At 32.5% G+C, this 12,647-nt stretch overlaps 1 protein-coding gene across 1 annotated transcript in view; it reads left to right on the top strand.

The window, feature by feature from the left end:
• Window positions 1-11,371, top strand: part of LOC111414835 (neuronal acetylcholine receptor subunit alpha-10-like) — a 39,343-nt gene extending 27,972 nt beyond the window's left edge. The window contains exons 5-9 of the mRNA XM_023046286.2: window positions 6,320-6,536; window positions 8,525-8,659; window positions 9,859-10,058; window positions 10,237-10,378; window positions 11,019-11,371. Coding sequence (XP_022902054.1) covers window positions 6,320-6,536; window positions 8,525-8,659; window positions 9,859-10,058; window positions 10,237-10,378; window positions 11,019-11,242 — 918 coding nt within the window. The 3' untranslated portion in view covers window positions 11,243-11,371. The remainder of the gene's footprint in view (window positions 1-6,319; window positions 6,537-8,524; window positions 8,660-9,858; window positions 10,059-10,236; window positions 10,379-11,018) is intronic.
• The last annotated feature ends 1,276 nt before the right edge of the window (window positions 11,372-12,647 follow it).

The raw sequence follows: 12,647 nt of genomic DNA, 5'->3' as shown, positions 1-12,647 counted from the left end.
AAAGTATCCTCTTTCCAATGAACTAACTCGTTTTGGAGGATCCTTGTAGAAATATCACCAATTATTAATTAAAGTATCCTCTTTTTAGAGTTGCTTCGTTAGTTAAATCAGTTCATCAATCAGTTCATTTTGTATCATGGATCCAAATAAGTTGACATATCTTATCAGCTTTCTTATTAATTTCATTTTTATTCAAATATCGCAATAATGTGGCAATGTAGGGTATCACTTCAGAAATGCACCAGAAATTATAACCATAATAGCCGGATAGATATGCCGGATAACCGGTATTCGGCTTTTCGCAAAATCACTTTTCGTTCCATCACTACTATTTATCGACTTCCATCTGGGATGACTTCCTTAGAGGCCACATAACACAATAATAAAAAGGTAAGGGTAAGATATTTCCGGCCTTCCGAATGAGAACACTATTCTTGATGCAGTAACCATCAATTCGAGCAGTATTCTGGAAGACTAGTGTCGAGTTTGTTTACTTAATCCGTAAGTCTTATACTGATCCTGAGAATACATCTTATTTGAATCCAAAAATCATTGCGGTCCATTTATGTACCCGCCTTAATCAGATTCTTGCGATAGCCAAGTTGAAAACAAATGAAGTTTATGAATTGCTTCTCCATTGACAGACACTTACTGAGGCCAACAAAATAAGTTTTGGAAACACCTCAAGAAGACAGTCAAAACCCTGCTCTTCTTTGTTTCCGACCATAACCTCCTAAATTGATTGTGGCAAAGCTAATATAATTGCTATGGAAGCCACCACACACTTTGTAACGAAATACTTTTTCTGGCACTACTCTACCCTCTTGATGTACCTATGTTATCTTCTTGTTATATTGCTATTTATGCCATTACAAGTTACAAGCTGCTGTTTCTGATTTTCTATTGAGTTCTTCCCTGCTTATTTGTTACTAGGACAATGTATTCAAAAAATACGAACTCCATAGTATCTATTTGATCAAAAACAATATTGTTTTTTGTTACCGTTAGTACAGATACGAAGAAAAAAACCTTGTTGTTAAAAATCTAGCTGGAATTGCACAACGATTATAACATTTTTTACTTGAGATCCTGATAAACTAACCTTACCTAACATTCTGTTCCGGAGTGATTTACGTCTCAAAAGAAAACTAACTTTACTAACTACCTCTATGATCAGTATTCTTTCTTATATCCACTATCCACTTGATAATTGTTTCCTTAATGGCTCTGTACAGTATAAAACTTATTCCCGCCTTACATTAGGCTACAACCTGTTCAAAATGAAAATGTTTTTTCTCGATCTATTTTTTTCGCGAATTAGTTGCGAATTTATTGATCTCTAAATTGCGGGGCCTTGACTTTTGGCACGGATAGTAAGAATAAATTTTCCAAAGCACTTTTTATTCATAGAATTAATGGTTTTTCAGTTATTTTTAAATCACCATTTGTTGCAATCAATTCTCTTTCAAAGATATCTCAACCCATTAAATTGTTTGTGGTTGAGTTCCATTTCTTTTTAATTTTACGATAAAAAGAATGTTGATGAATCACTTCGGTATCGATCAATATGAAGTGAATTTACAGATGGAAATTCGTTCAAGTTAAAGAGTATTGAAAGAGATTTTTATTTATGGAGAAGCAAACGATTTAGAAAGAGCGCCACGAAAAATCCAATCTGTTACTTTTACAAATCTTTTACAAACCTTTCACTATAATTACAGCAAAAAGAAATTGTTCCCTTCAAATTATTTCGCAAAATCCGTTTAAGATGCTCAAATCGAATACAAGGAAGACGTTTTAGTGCTCATTAAGAAAACATGATACCTAAGCACATTGTCTTGTTTTGTGTTTTTAAAAATAAAATATCAAACAATACAATTTTCTTTAAAAAAATTAATTAAACTTTTTTCACTAAAGTTATAATCACTTACTTTCGGGTTGGTGGCTTTGACAAAGCTTTTCAGAAATAGGTCATAGCTTTAAATAGAACATCGAAGCCGTTGCACTCCTGCATTACTCCTAGGTCAAAGTCAATGTCGTCCAAACGAAATAATGAATAAATCTTTAATACAGAATAAAAACATTTCTTATTTTTTAATTTTAAAACGAGAAAGCGGAGAATTTTTACGAGAAACCTTATTAACAAAGTTGATATTGAAGTAACAAAAACGTGAAATTAGAAACAAGGAAAATGGAACAATTCCAAATGTTTTATATAGAGTCAATTTCTTGACACAAAAGAACTTCATTAAAATTCCAAAAAAAACTAATAAAGAAACTTAAACAATACGTTTCCGCCATAAACTCGTAGATATTGGATTATCCACATTTTGAGGCAAACACCTTCACCACCAAAACACTCCTATTATCTCTTTATATTGTTGCGACTCGTTGAATACAAAATGTGGTGTTCTTATCACGTTTAAGCGGTAAAGCTGCCGCAAGGAATAAAGGAAAACGGCTCGAGTTTAATAGTTTACTATAAAACGATAATGTCGCCACCCCAGTTGCCCATATTACGTCGTAAATGAAGGCCCACTTCGAATCACCCAATCCAACCCCAAAAACACCTCTTCTAATACACACTTCGTACCCCGCAACTCCAATTCTATTGATTTACCCAAACTTAGAAGTTTCAGGATTAATTGAGCGAGGTTAGAAATTCTGCGGAGACATGTATCGGAATCTATCAACATAGTTTTCAAGTAAGAAGGTAGCTATATTTCAGGAAAATTGGTTAGATAAAAATTTCAGAGATAAATTGAAACACATCGTTGGTTTAATCACAGTGAATCGCTCTATTGTTTGAACAGTAGAACAGAATTGACTTGAAAGCGTGTAACGTGTAATGTTTTGAGAGATTGCTACCTCAATAGAAAGGGGGTTTGTTCCGTTATTGATGTTTGGGAATTGTTGTACCAGGTTCAAACGGCTTGAAATGTTTGATGTTACAGAATTGCGGAAGATTGATTGTGATATCAATATACACTAAGTTAATTTTCTTGAATCTTATATCATAAATAAACAGAATAATAAGAAATAGGATTTTAATACGTATAAATATTCATAAACATACTTATAAATATTTCAAGAAAATTTATCAACAACCGAGAATATTAATTTTATTCAAATTATGGGGTATTGATTAAAAGAATATTAAAGATTGCGTTTTTATTTAATTTTTATTTTCTAACTACTTACTATGTTGTGTCATATCGAAAGTACTCGAGATATAATTTCACCAACTAAAAGTGCTCGTATTGGTTGGTTTCCAAAATTGAAATTTAATTACGTTGTACGAGGTCGTCCTGTTAAACTAGGACCCAGCTCGATGTTTACTCGCGGTTTCAGCATTTCCAGGAATAGTAGGACAACATGTAATTTTCGGAAATAGTGCTTTTAATAATCTACAATTCATGCCAATATCTTGTTTAATAGCAATTTTGATTATTAATGATGAATACATAAATATAAAAGTTTCATCTGATTTAATATGCCCTCTGATAATAATACTGCATCTCAGTATTATTTGTAGGGACAAATCTCTTTTGTCACATTTTGTATTCATTAAAAAGCTGCTTTGCAATTTGATTTCTTTTATGCTAAAAAATATTGGGATTTAATAGTACAAATTATGGAGATGCTCTCTTAAAGGTTAGGCTAGGATTATGGACGATATCATTATTGGACCCGTTTTTGAATATTTGGTATTTACATGATAAAGCCACTACATACCGCACAAAGTTAAAAACGTGTCATGTTAGAAAATCGTACTGTCATGAGTTGCTCTCCACACCATTTCTCCATTCATCCCTGTTCTCAGCGATCTTGAATGTACGCCCCAGACGTGTTGTTTGTGATGACCTTGTAGCGAATCTTCCACGCGACATTTTGCCTGCTACTATGCCCTCTAAGATAAGTCCACCACGTATCCAAGAAATATTCAAAAGTTTCCAGCCATCCCTACTCGCAATCATTTTTGGTGTCAGTTGTTGTAGTATTGACTCGTTAGTGTCCACGGAATTCTTAGCATTCTGCAAAAGATCTCCAAGGCAGCGAATTTCCTTTGTGCGTAGTTAACGTCCAATATATAGAGAAGACCCACCCTCATATTCGTTGCAAAAGAGATTGCACAACTTCTCCACATGTTTGTTAGTCTTTTCAGGGCTTCCTTCGCTAGCGAGCTTCTCCTGTTAATTTCCTTATTTCTTTTAGTTTCCTTATTTCAGGTCTGTTATCGTTCACTTGGTCAATTATCATAATTTTAGCTTTCTTTTTGATCACGTTTAGACCGATAACATTTCTCTACTCGCCCGATTAGGTCGTTGAATTCCTCTTCTGATGCCGCAATCAGGGTGGTTACTGTATCAATTAGGATGCTTATTGTACACTATACTGAAATCTCTATTAATTCACAATCGATGTTAGATAAGTTACAAAAATCTAACCCAACTCAACCCAGTAATTTTTATCACACTGTATTTTAGACATTGTATGTTGCAACGAAAAGCTTTCAGATAGCTTAATTTATTATTTAGTTTATCATTGCCGATAACTTGGAGGATTCTTTAATAAAGTAGTAGAACAGTTGTTTTTACAAATTTGATTTTATCTCATTGTTTGAGTATATAGTTAATATCAATAAAATTATCTTCACAAGTATCATTTAATAAATTAAATATTGAGAGTCTTTCTCTAGATAAGGGGCTCAATAACAAGGCTGCCATAAAAATCTTTATTTCTTCTGTAGTGACTGTGAATAGATGATTGTTCTTCTCCTTGGCATATCTATGAATTACTTGGATAATGATAGCTTAGTTTTTGCATTAGTTGTACGCGCTAAATATCCATTGGATTAGTTTTACCTATAACTTGTTTTATTTTGAGTCCATTTGGGAGTTTGTTCTGAAGTCTGCTATTTTTTGATGTTGATTCATCATCACATAGTCTTTATGAAATTGATCATTCTGTAAGAATATCTCTATCGTGCACGTTTTTCCAAATGTTTGGATGTCATGTGAACATTAATTTCATGTAAAACAACTATCAATAATTATAGTTTGTCTTAAACACAGAGGTATTTACAGTTTGAAAAGTTGAATCTGGTAGAATCTTCTAAAATCCTGTATACCTCTCGAACCTAACTTTGATCTTTGCTGCCAATCTTTTGCTTTGCATCTGATAGATTAACACAGAGACATCTGATAGACTGGCATAGATTAACATTTTATCTGGACATATTTTATTTCAGAAACTTTTTTGCTACGAACCGAATACCGCGGGTTCTGTAAGGTTGCATAAGGTTTTAAGAGAACTCGACCATCATTTTCTAAACTGAAATAGCGTCAGCCTTCTCTCTACGCATCTTCCTGCCATTATTTCTATTAAACACTTTTATGGCAAAATCACGATGTTGGCCATTTTCAATGATCAATGATTTCTAATTGACGAGATTATTTACAACTTAAGGTCCCTGTTGCGCACTATTTCCGCACTGAAGATAACTTTTCAAAGGGCAATTCTTAGAAATTCTATATAGTGTGAAATTTGGTGTAACACGAAGCAAATGGTTTTCTCCTCACACCTCTTATAAATCTATCATGTCGTTCCTTACCTCCCTTCAGCACGACTAGTTTCCTTTGAAATCAATTAAACACGACCTTACCCAGTTCGAACCTATGACTAAACCTTTCGCAGACACAGACACCTAAAAGTAGCGTCTCATACCTTAGCAATCAAGCGTTGTAGACATCAATGGATTTAGTAGTATTTCTGGCATCAAACCTACTAATCTTTTCTTAGTCTTATAGGTATAGAAAATCATATTAAACACGATAAGCATACGCGAGCAAACTTTGGCAATGGAATAATTAAGATACGCGTTTTTGAAAAATCCCCCAATACGTTGGGAACGAATCTTCTAGTAATGAAAGTGTTTCCAACAAAAACTATATACCTAGAAGCACTCCTGATAGTTTTTGGGACGGAATTTCACGTGATAAGGGAGCAAATACGACTATTTTGAGGTTTCCTACAAGTTTCTGTATACAGAAAATGTAATACTACAATAAAATGGAAAGTTTAGACCTATAGCGTTCTGCTTAATCTCAAAGTGTGCGCAATAGTCAACTGAACCACAATCTAATTTCATTATGCAAAGCAAAAGATTAGATGGTTTGAGAAGTCTTATTATTCTGGGCTTAAATTATCACAAATTCGAGTCCGATATTTTAAATATTTAAACAAATGTATTAAAATATTTTAATTGCAGTAAATTATTGCAATTTGATTTGATAATGTTCCTTTCTTTCATTACCAGGTGGAATTAGTTAAACAAACTGAAGAAGGCGACGTCAGCAATTATCAAGCTAACGGAGAATTTGATTTAGTGAATTTTTACGCAGTTCGTCACATTGAGTATTATTCTTGTTGCCCGGAGCCTTATCCGGACATAACGTATACGATAAAATTACGTAGAAGACCCATGTTTTACGTTTTTAATTTAATTTTACCTTGTATACTTATAAATTGTATTGGTAAGTTACACTTTTTACCCCTGCGGCAACTTTACCCTTGTTTTTCCACCTACTTTACAAGCCGATATCTTCGTAGCCTTTAGAGATAGCAAAATATTAAATACACCATTAAAACGCTTAATCTTTTCTTCATCTAAAACTTTTGATCTGTCACTATCATGATATCAATTCCGGAAAGACCATCACCATGTACCTAATAAACTCATTATGTACAGGGTGGGCAAATTTGGGTGTTATTATAGGCTATCTCAGAAACTATAAGAGATACGAAAAAAGTAGGTGCCATGTCCCGGTCTCTTTTTTCGAGACTAATCCAATCCCGCAAACACACAACCTCTATCTTCTTTTGTTTTTAAGTTATAGCCAAAAAGTCAAATTTTCGTGATTTCAAAAAATGCTCATATTTCTTTTATTTTTCAATGTAGAGAAATGGGGTTGATACGTTCTTAAGACACTTTTTTAAGTAGAATATACTGCCGTTGAAAAATTTTAAATATACTTGATGATTTTTGAGATACAACACAAAGTTGTGTTTTTTTAAACACAAACTATACTTGATTATGATGTTACTGAAAAGAGCATACTTTTACCTTTCCAATGATGTATCGCATGTATGGTGTCCTTGCAGAAAATAAGCGTTAATTTTCAATTCCAAAATAGTAAGCGCCAAATTATTCAAAATTTTGATTATAGTAGGCGGGTCAGGACAATAAATAATAAAGGTGGTTTTGTGCTATTATTCAGGATAAACTTGGTTTTGTACCAACGAATAAAAACTTTGAATAGTTAATTTAAATTTCTCAACATCTTATCCCTGACTTTGTTCACCAATAAAAAATGGTTAGCAAGTAAAGTTTGTTTATTAAAAATACAAGAAATGTATTAATGAATAATTAATATGAACAACAACTTCAGGAACTAAACAGTCACAAACTGTCATCTTCTTCTACTAAACTTGCTGGTTGAAAGGTTAGAACAGTTCGGAATCAACGAATGAAATCTTCGGTAGTATTTTCCCAGTTTTCCCCAAACATAAGATTTAGAAGTTTTTTGATATCAGCAATATTTTCTTTTGAAATTGGGTGAGATAGAGGAAATTAGGGATCATAAACTGGGAGCGGACTTATGGATATGAAGACTTACGTATCATCTTCAAAGCGGACTCCAATATATTCTATATTTAATTTTATCGTTTTATTTAAAGATAATGCGGAACTTCTTAAACGGGAAACTCGTTACGTAAACTCACGTTGCTATAGTAACTAAGTAGCATTTAGCGTTTTCCTCGCCTACTATAATTAAAAATTTAAATTTTAATCTTTAATATTTTAGAATTGAAAAAAAACACTTATTTTCTGCAGATACATCATGCGTGCGATACATCATTGGAAAGCTAAAAATATGCTCTGTTCAATAACATCATAATCAACCATAGTTTGTATTTAAAAAAATACAACTTTATGTTATATCTCAAAAATTATCAGCTATGTTTAAAATTTTTCAACGACAGTATATTCTACTTAAAAAAGTGCCTGTAGAATGTATTAACCCCATTTATCTAATTTCAAAAATAAACGAAATATGAGCATTTTTCGAAATCGCTAAAATTTGACTTTTCGATTATAACATAAAAACAAAAGAAGATAGAGATTTGGTTTTTGCGGGATTGATTAGTCTCGGAAAAAGAGACCGAGACATGGCATCTACTTTTTTCGTATCTCTTATAGTTTCTGAGATAGCCTATAATAACACCCAAATTTGCCCACCCTGCACAAAATGAGTTTATTATGTGTATTTTTTCCGCCATTGATAGCATGATATTGACGAGACAAAAGGTTTAGATGAAGAAATAACAAAGTTTTTTAGTGGTGTATTTAATATTTCGTTATCTCTAAAGACAACGAAGATGTCGGCTTGTAAAGTAGGTGGAAAAACAAAGTACATAGGTAAATTTTTTGTTAATAAATCGAATACATTTTTGATTTTAGCTCTTTTGGTCTTTTACGTGCCTTCGGAATCAGGTGAAAAAGTAACTTTAGGTATCAGCGCATTATTATCAATGACAGTCTTCCTGATGACCATAAGAGAAACTTTACCGCCAACCGAAAAAACACCATTAATAAGTAAGTAGAAAAAAATTCTTTTAGAAATCACAATTAAAAAAATGTAATTAATTTTTATGGTTTTGGTAATATTCGTAAACAGAAATTTGCATTCTAGCCACTTGATTTCAAAGGCAATTAATATTCGTTGTGCCCAAAACCGGGAAATTAGGTTCGCGTTATAATTGGCCAATTATTTTTTAATTACGGATCTCCAGACGTGGATTTATTTCTCGCACGGAATTCTTTCTTTACGACCCTTCTCCCTTGACAAACTCTCCAGGGTCCTCCTCGTTCTTAGCGCCGATAACGTGATGGTCAACGCCATTACAACCTATCAAAATGTAACTTGACATCTTCTGTCGCGTGAAATTATTAGACCCCAAACTGAAACGGCGTTCAATTAAATCGAATCGAATTTTCTTCGCGTTCCCTCGAAAAAAAAGTAATTTAAAAAATAGAAAATGTGTTCTTTTATCCTATAACAATTTTCGTAAACGTTATTAAAAGCCTGAAGGGTTATTATTTTAACCGGAAACAAGAAAAATAAACACAAAGTAGATAAAAGCGAAACGAGGGGTTAAACCCTCGGGATTTAAGATCCTCATCAAAACATGTTATTGACTTCGCAATTAACAAGTTTAAGCTAACAATAAGTTATAAGTTAAATTATAATATTTTGGATAAAGATAAGAAAAGTTTTTGATGGATTAAAAACGAAATATAAACGAAAAATGAATTTTTATGATGATGGATGGTACATCTTAAAGTTTTTTGATAAAAAAGTTTAAAAATATCCAATTTTCTTAATAAAAAATTAAAATCGAAATAATCGATTTTATTTATAAAAAGAGGTAGTAAAAAATGTCTATATAAAGAACAAGGGGTCTTAAAAACGCAAATTTACGTCGATGTTAAACCCAAACAAACGATTTTTTACGGCCTCCGGGGGGGAGGAACAGGATCGATTTTTATACTTTCGCATAATTCCCCAACTTCGAATCTGCACGAAAAATTGTCGGGGTTTAGTGCCAATACTTTTTTTATGGTCGTTTTTCGAGTACTGATTGGGTTGTAATGTTGCATTCTGGACGGTTTATGGCAATATTCGCGACAAGCTTCGAGGGTTGTTACAACGAAAATCAATCAACCAACAAAAAATCATTCTAAAAAAAAATTAATAAACATAAACAATTAAATGAATTTAAAACAATTTTTAGGTCTTTATTATGGAACAAGTATTTGCTTGGTAACTTTTGCATCTGGGCTCTCAGTGGTAACATTAAATATTTATCACAGAGGTGTGAGAGGAACACCGGTTCCGAATATAGTTAGAACTGTCGTGTTAGACAGAATGGGAAAGCTGATATTCATGAACTTTGACAATTCAACAGCTGCGCACCGTGGTGCTAAAGTACAGGTTAGTTTTAAATAAAATAATTAAAAGAACGACCCGAAATTCAGTTCAATTGGTAATTTAAACAATTGGTTAAATAATTTAAACAAGTTTTAAATTACGTTTGTTGTTGTTTCAGGATATTTATTCCAAATCAATATGAAACGATTTAAATTAATTATGTGGTTCTATTTTATTTTAGGAAATAAATCCTCAAACAGGAACTCGATTGGATACTCCATGGCCTTGGACAGATAAGCACGCCCAAGAAGATGGGTATTTTCTTCAACCTAGGCAACAAAGATCACCACGATTCTTACCAAGACACAAACCAGAAAATCCTGGTATTTATTTCAATTTCTTTTAGGTATATTTAGTTTAAAATAAATTAAATTATGGCGGAGGAGCCGGTTAAAAACAAAAATTTTAAAATAACAAGATTTATTGATTCTCTAGCGTAATCTTACACCAAGTTAAATTGCGTTTGCTAAGACATATTGAGGTTTAACGGGTGAGGTAATCCCTTTTACAAATTCAAGATCTCGTGTTTACGCTTCTAGATTGCTCTTAACCGCATTGAAAACGGAAAGCTTAACATCCAATTGTCCGTTAATCCCTTGAATATTTAAGTATTTAAATAAAGTTTAAAATTATAAAAGTAATCGTTTTTGATAACGATTCCAATTGGAATCGGAACTTATCGGCCATTATCAACTCAAACAAGAATATAAAAGGTATAGATCTTCGGATTTGGTACACAAAATCCGAACGTTTAAGTAAAGCAATTTACGTTTTACTTTCGTACATCGAAGTTCCTTTTGAATTCCAACCGAAACTTACTACCAACAAGTTTAAATTTAAATCGTTTGCTTTTCTTCGCAAACCTAATTGTTTGGTTTAGAAAAGAAGGAGGTTAAACAGGGCGAAAATTTGAACCGAGAAAAGTTTAATGGCTTAATTAATTTTTTTTTGTTACTCCCCCAGATGGGTTTGAAACCCAAATTATCCGGATGTTAAACAAAGTCCATACGAGTATCGATCGAAACGATCAACGTTTAGCCGATCAAGAAAGAAGAGAACTCACGGAACTCGAATGGAAACAAACTTCGATTATTTTAGATAGAATTTTTTTAGTCATCTTCATTCTAATTACGGTTGTGTCAACGACAACGATTTTGTGCAGAAGTCCGGGAACTGAAGATTCTTAGTGTTAAAATCGATTAGAAATTAAAAAAACTGAATGTGTTCGTTTTTTCCTCAATGTTTCTTGTAAATACTCAAACATTATTATTATAATACAAGATGATTCAGTTGAGATAATAAAAATTCAATCATTATTGAGAGTTCTGTTTAAAGCATTTCTTGCTTATTTTTCTTATTAATACCATTTATATCGATCACGGTCCAGTTTTTGGTTTATTCAACGTTACACCATTTCCTGTCCCATCCATTTCAAAAAAGTTATCCTGATCACTATTCCTTTGGCGTGTATAAAGTGTTCATGAAACGCTTCTTAGATCAGAAATTCAAAATTAGAAGTAATTATACAAAAACTTTTCTAATTCGGCTTCAAACAAGGACACTCAACAATTCAGCAACTCCAGAGATTGGTTGACCGAATGTATACGAAATGTGACACAAGCTTTTGATCAAATTTGGCTGATTGGGTTAAAATACAAAATTCTCAAGCAAAATGTTTTTCAATATCACATGAACCTTTTCTATCGAAATCCACAACTGAATCTCCTCTAAATCATCTATTCGAGCAGGAAGTGTCTTATTTCCAATTATTTTTAATACACATATGCACGATATCATCCAAATTATTGATGATCACCTAGCAATGTTCGCTGATGACAGAGTCCTATTCACCAAAGACTATGATCTTACTTCAACAATAAGAAAATTACAAATAAACGCGCAAAAGATAAATAAATGGCTAAATCTATAGAACTTAGAAATAAATCAAGAAAAAAGTGCTGCAAAAATGTTTACACTAAAAAGAATAAGAAACCGTCAACAGTTAGTCATTAATGACCAACAGATTGAATGGAAAACTAATGAAAATACAATAAAGTGTCTGGAAGTTTATTTAAAAACAAGACTAACATGGAAATATCATATCAATGTTTATTCCAAGACTTATATTTAACTTGAAGGATATTAGGTACATTAACTTTCTTTGTTCTTACTGGTAGGAGATGAATGTGACTCCTTCCTTATGTTATTCGATGTAAATAGTGTAACTGCTTAAGGTAACGATGTATTTAGATACAGAAAGAGCATCATGGCATAGTGCTTCTTTCGTCCCAGACATTTTGCACTAAGAAAAACAATGTGGTTTAACGTAATATTTATGGCCAAGTATTTGCATGGCATGTATATCACCTCTTTTGCCCTTTTTGCAAACCTTCATGGTAGACGCTGATATCTGCAAAGTTGTGAATGCCAAAGACCATAACTGTTGGCATCTATAAGTTGAATTAACCTTTTGGCTTTTAGTTTCTGAACTCTTCTAATATAAAAACTGTACAATTGTGTATTTATTATCACATGACTATTTCAAAGTTTCACAGACTAGATTTTAGCAACCTAAGTCATTATTTTGACAAA

Source organism: Onthophagus taurus, chromosome 11, assembly GCF_036711975.1.
Source record: "Onthophagus taurus isolate NC chromosome 11, IU_Otau_3.0, whole genome shotgun sequence".
NCBI classification, from domain to species: Eukaryota; Metazoa; Arthropoda; class Insecta; order Coleoptera; family Scarabaeidae; genus Onthophagus; species Onthophagus taurus.
This window is presented reverse-complemented; position numbering and strand designations above follow the sequence as displayed.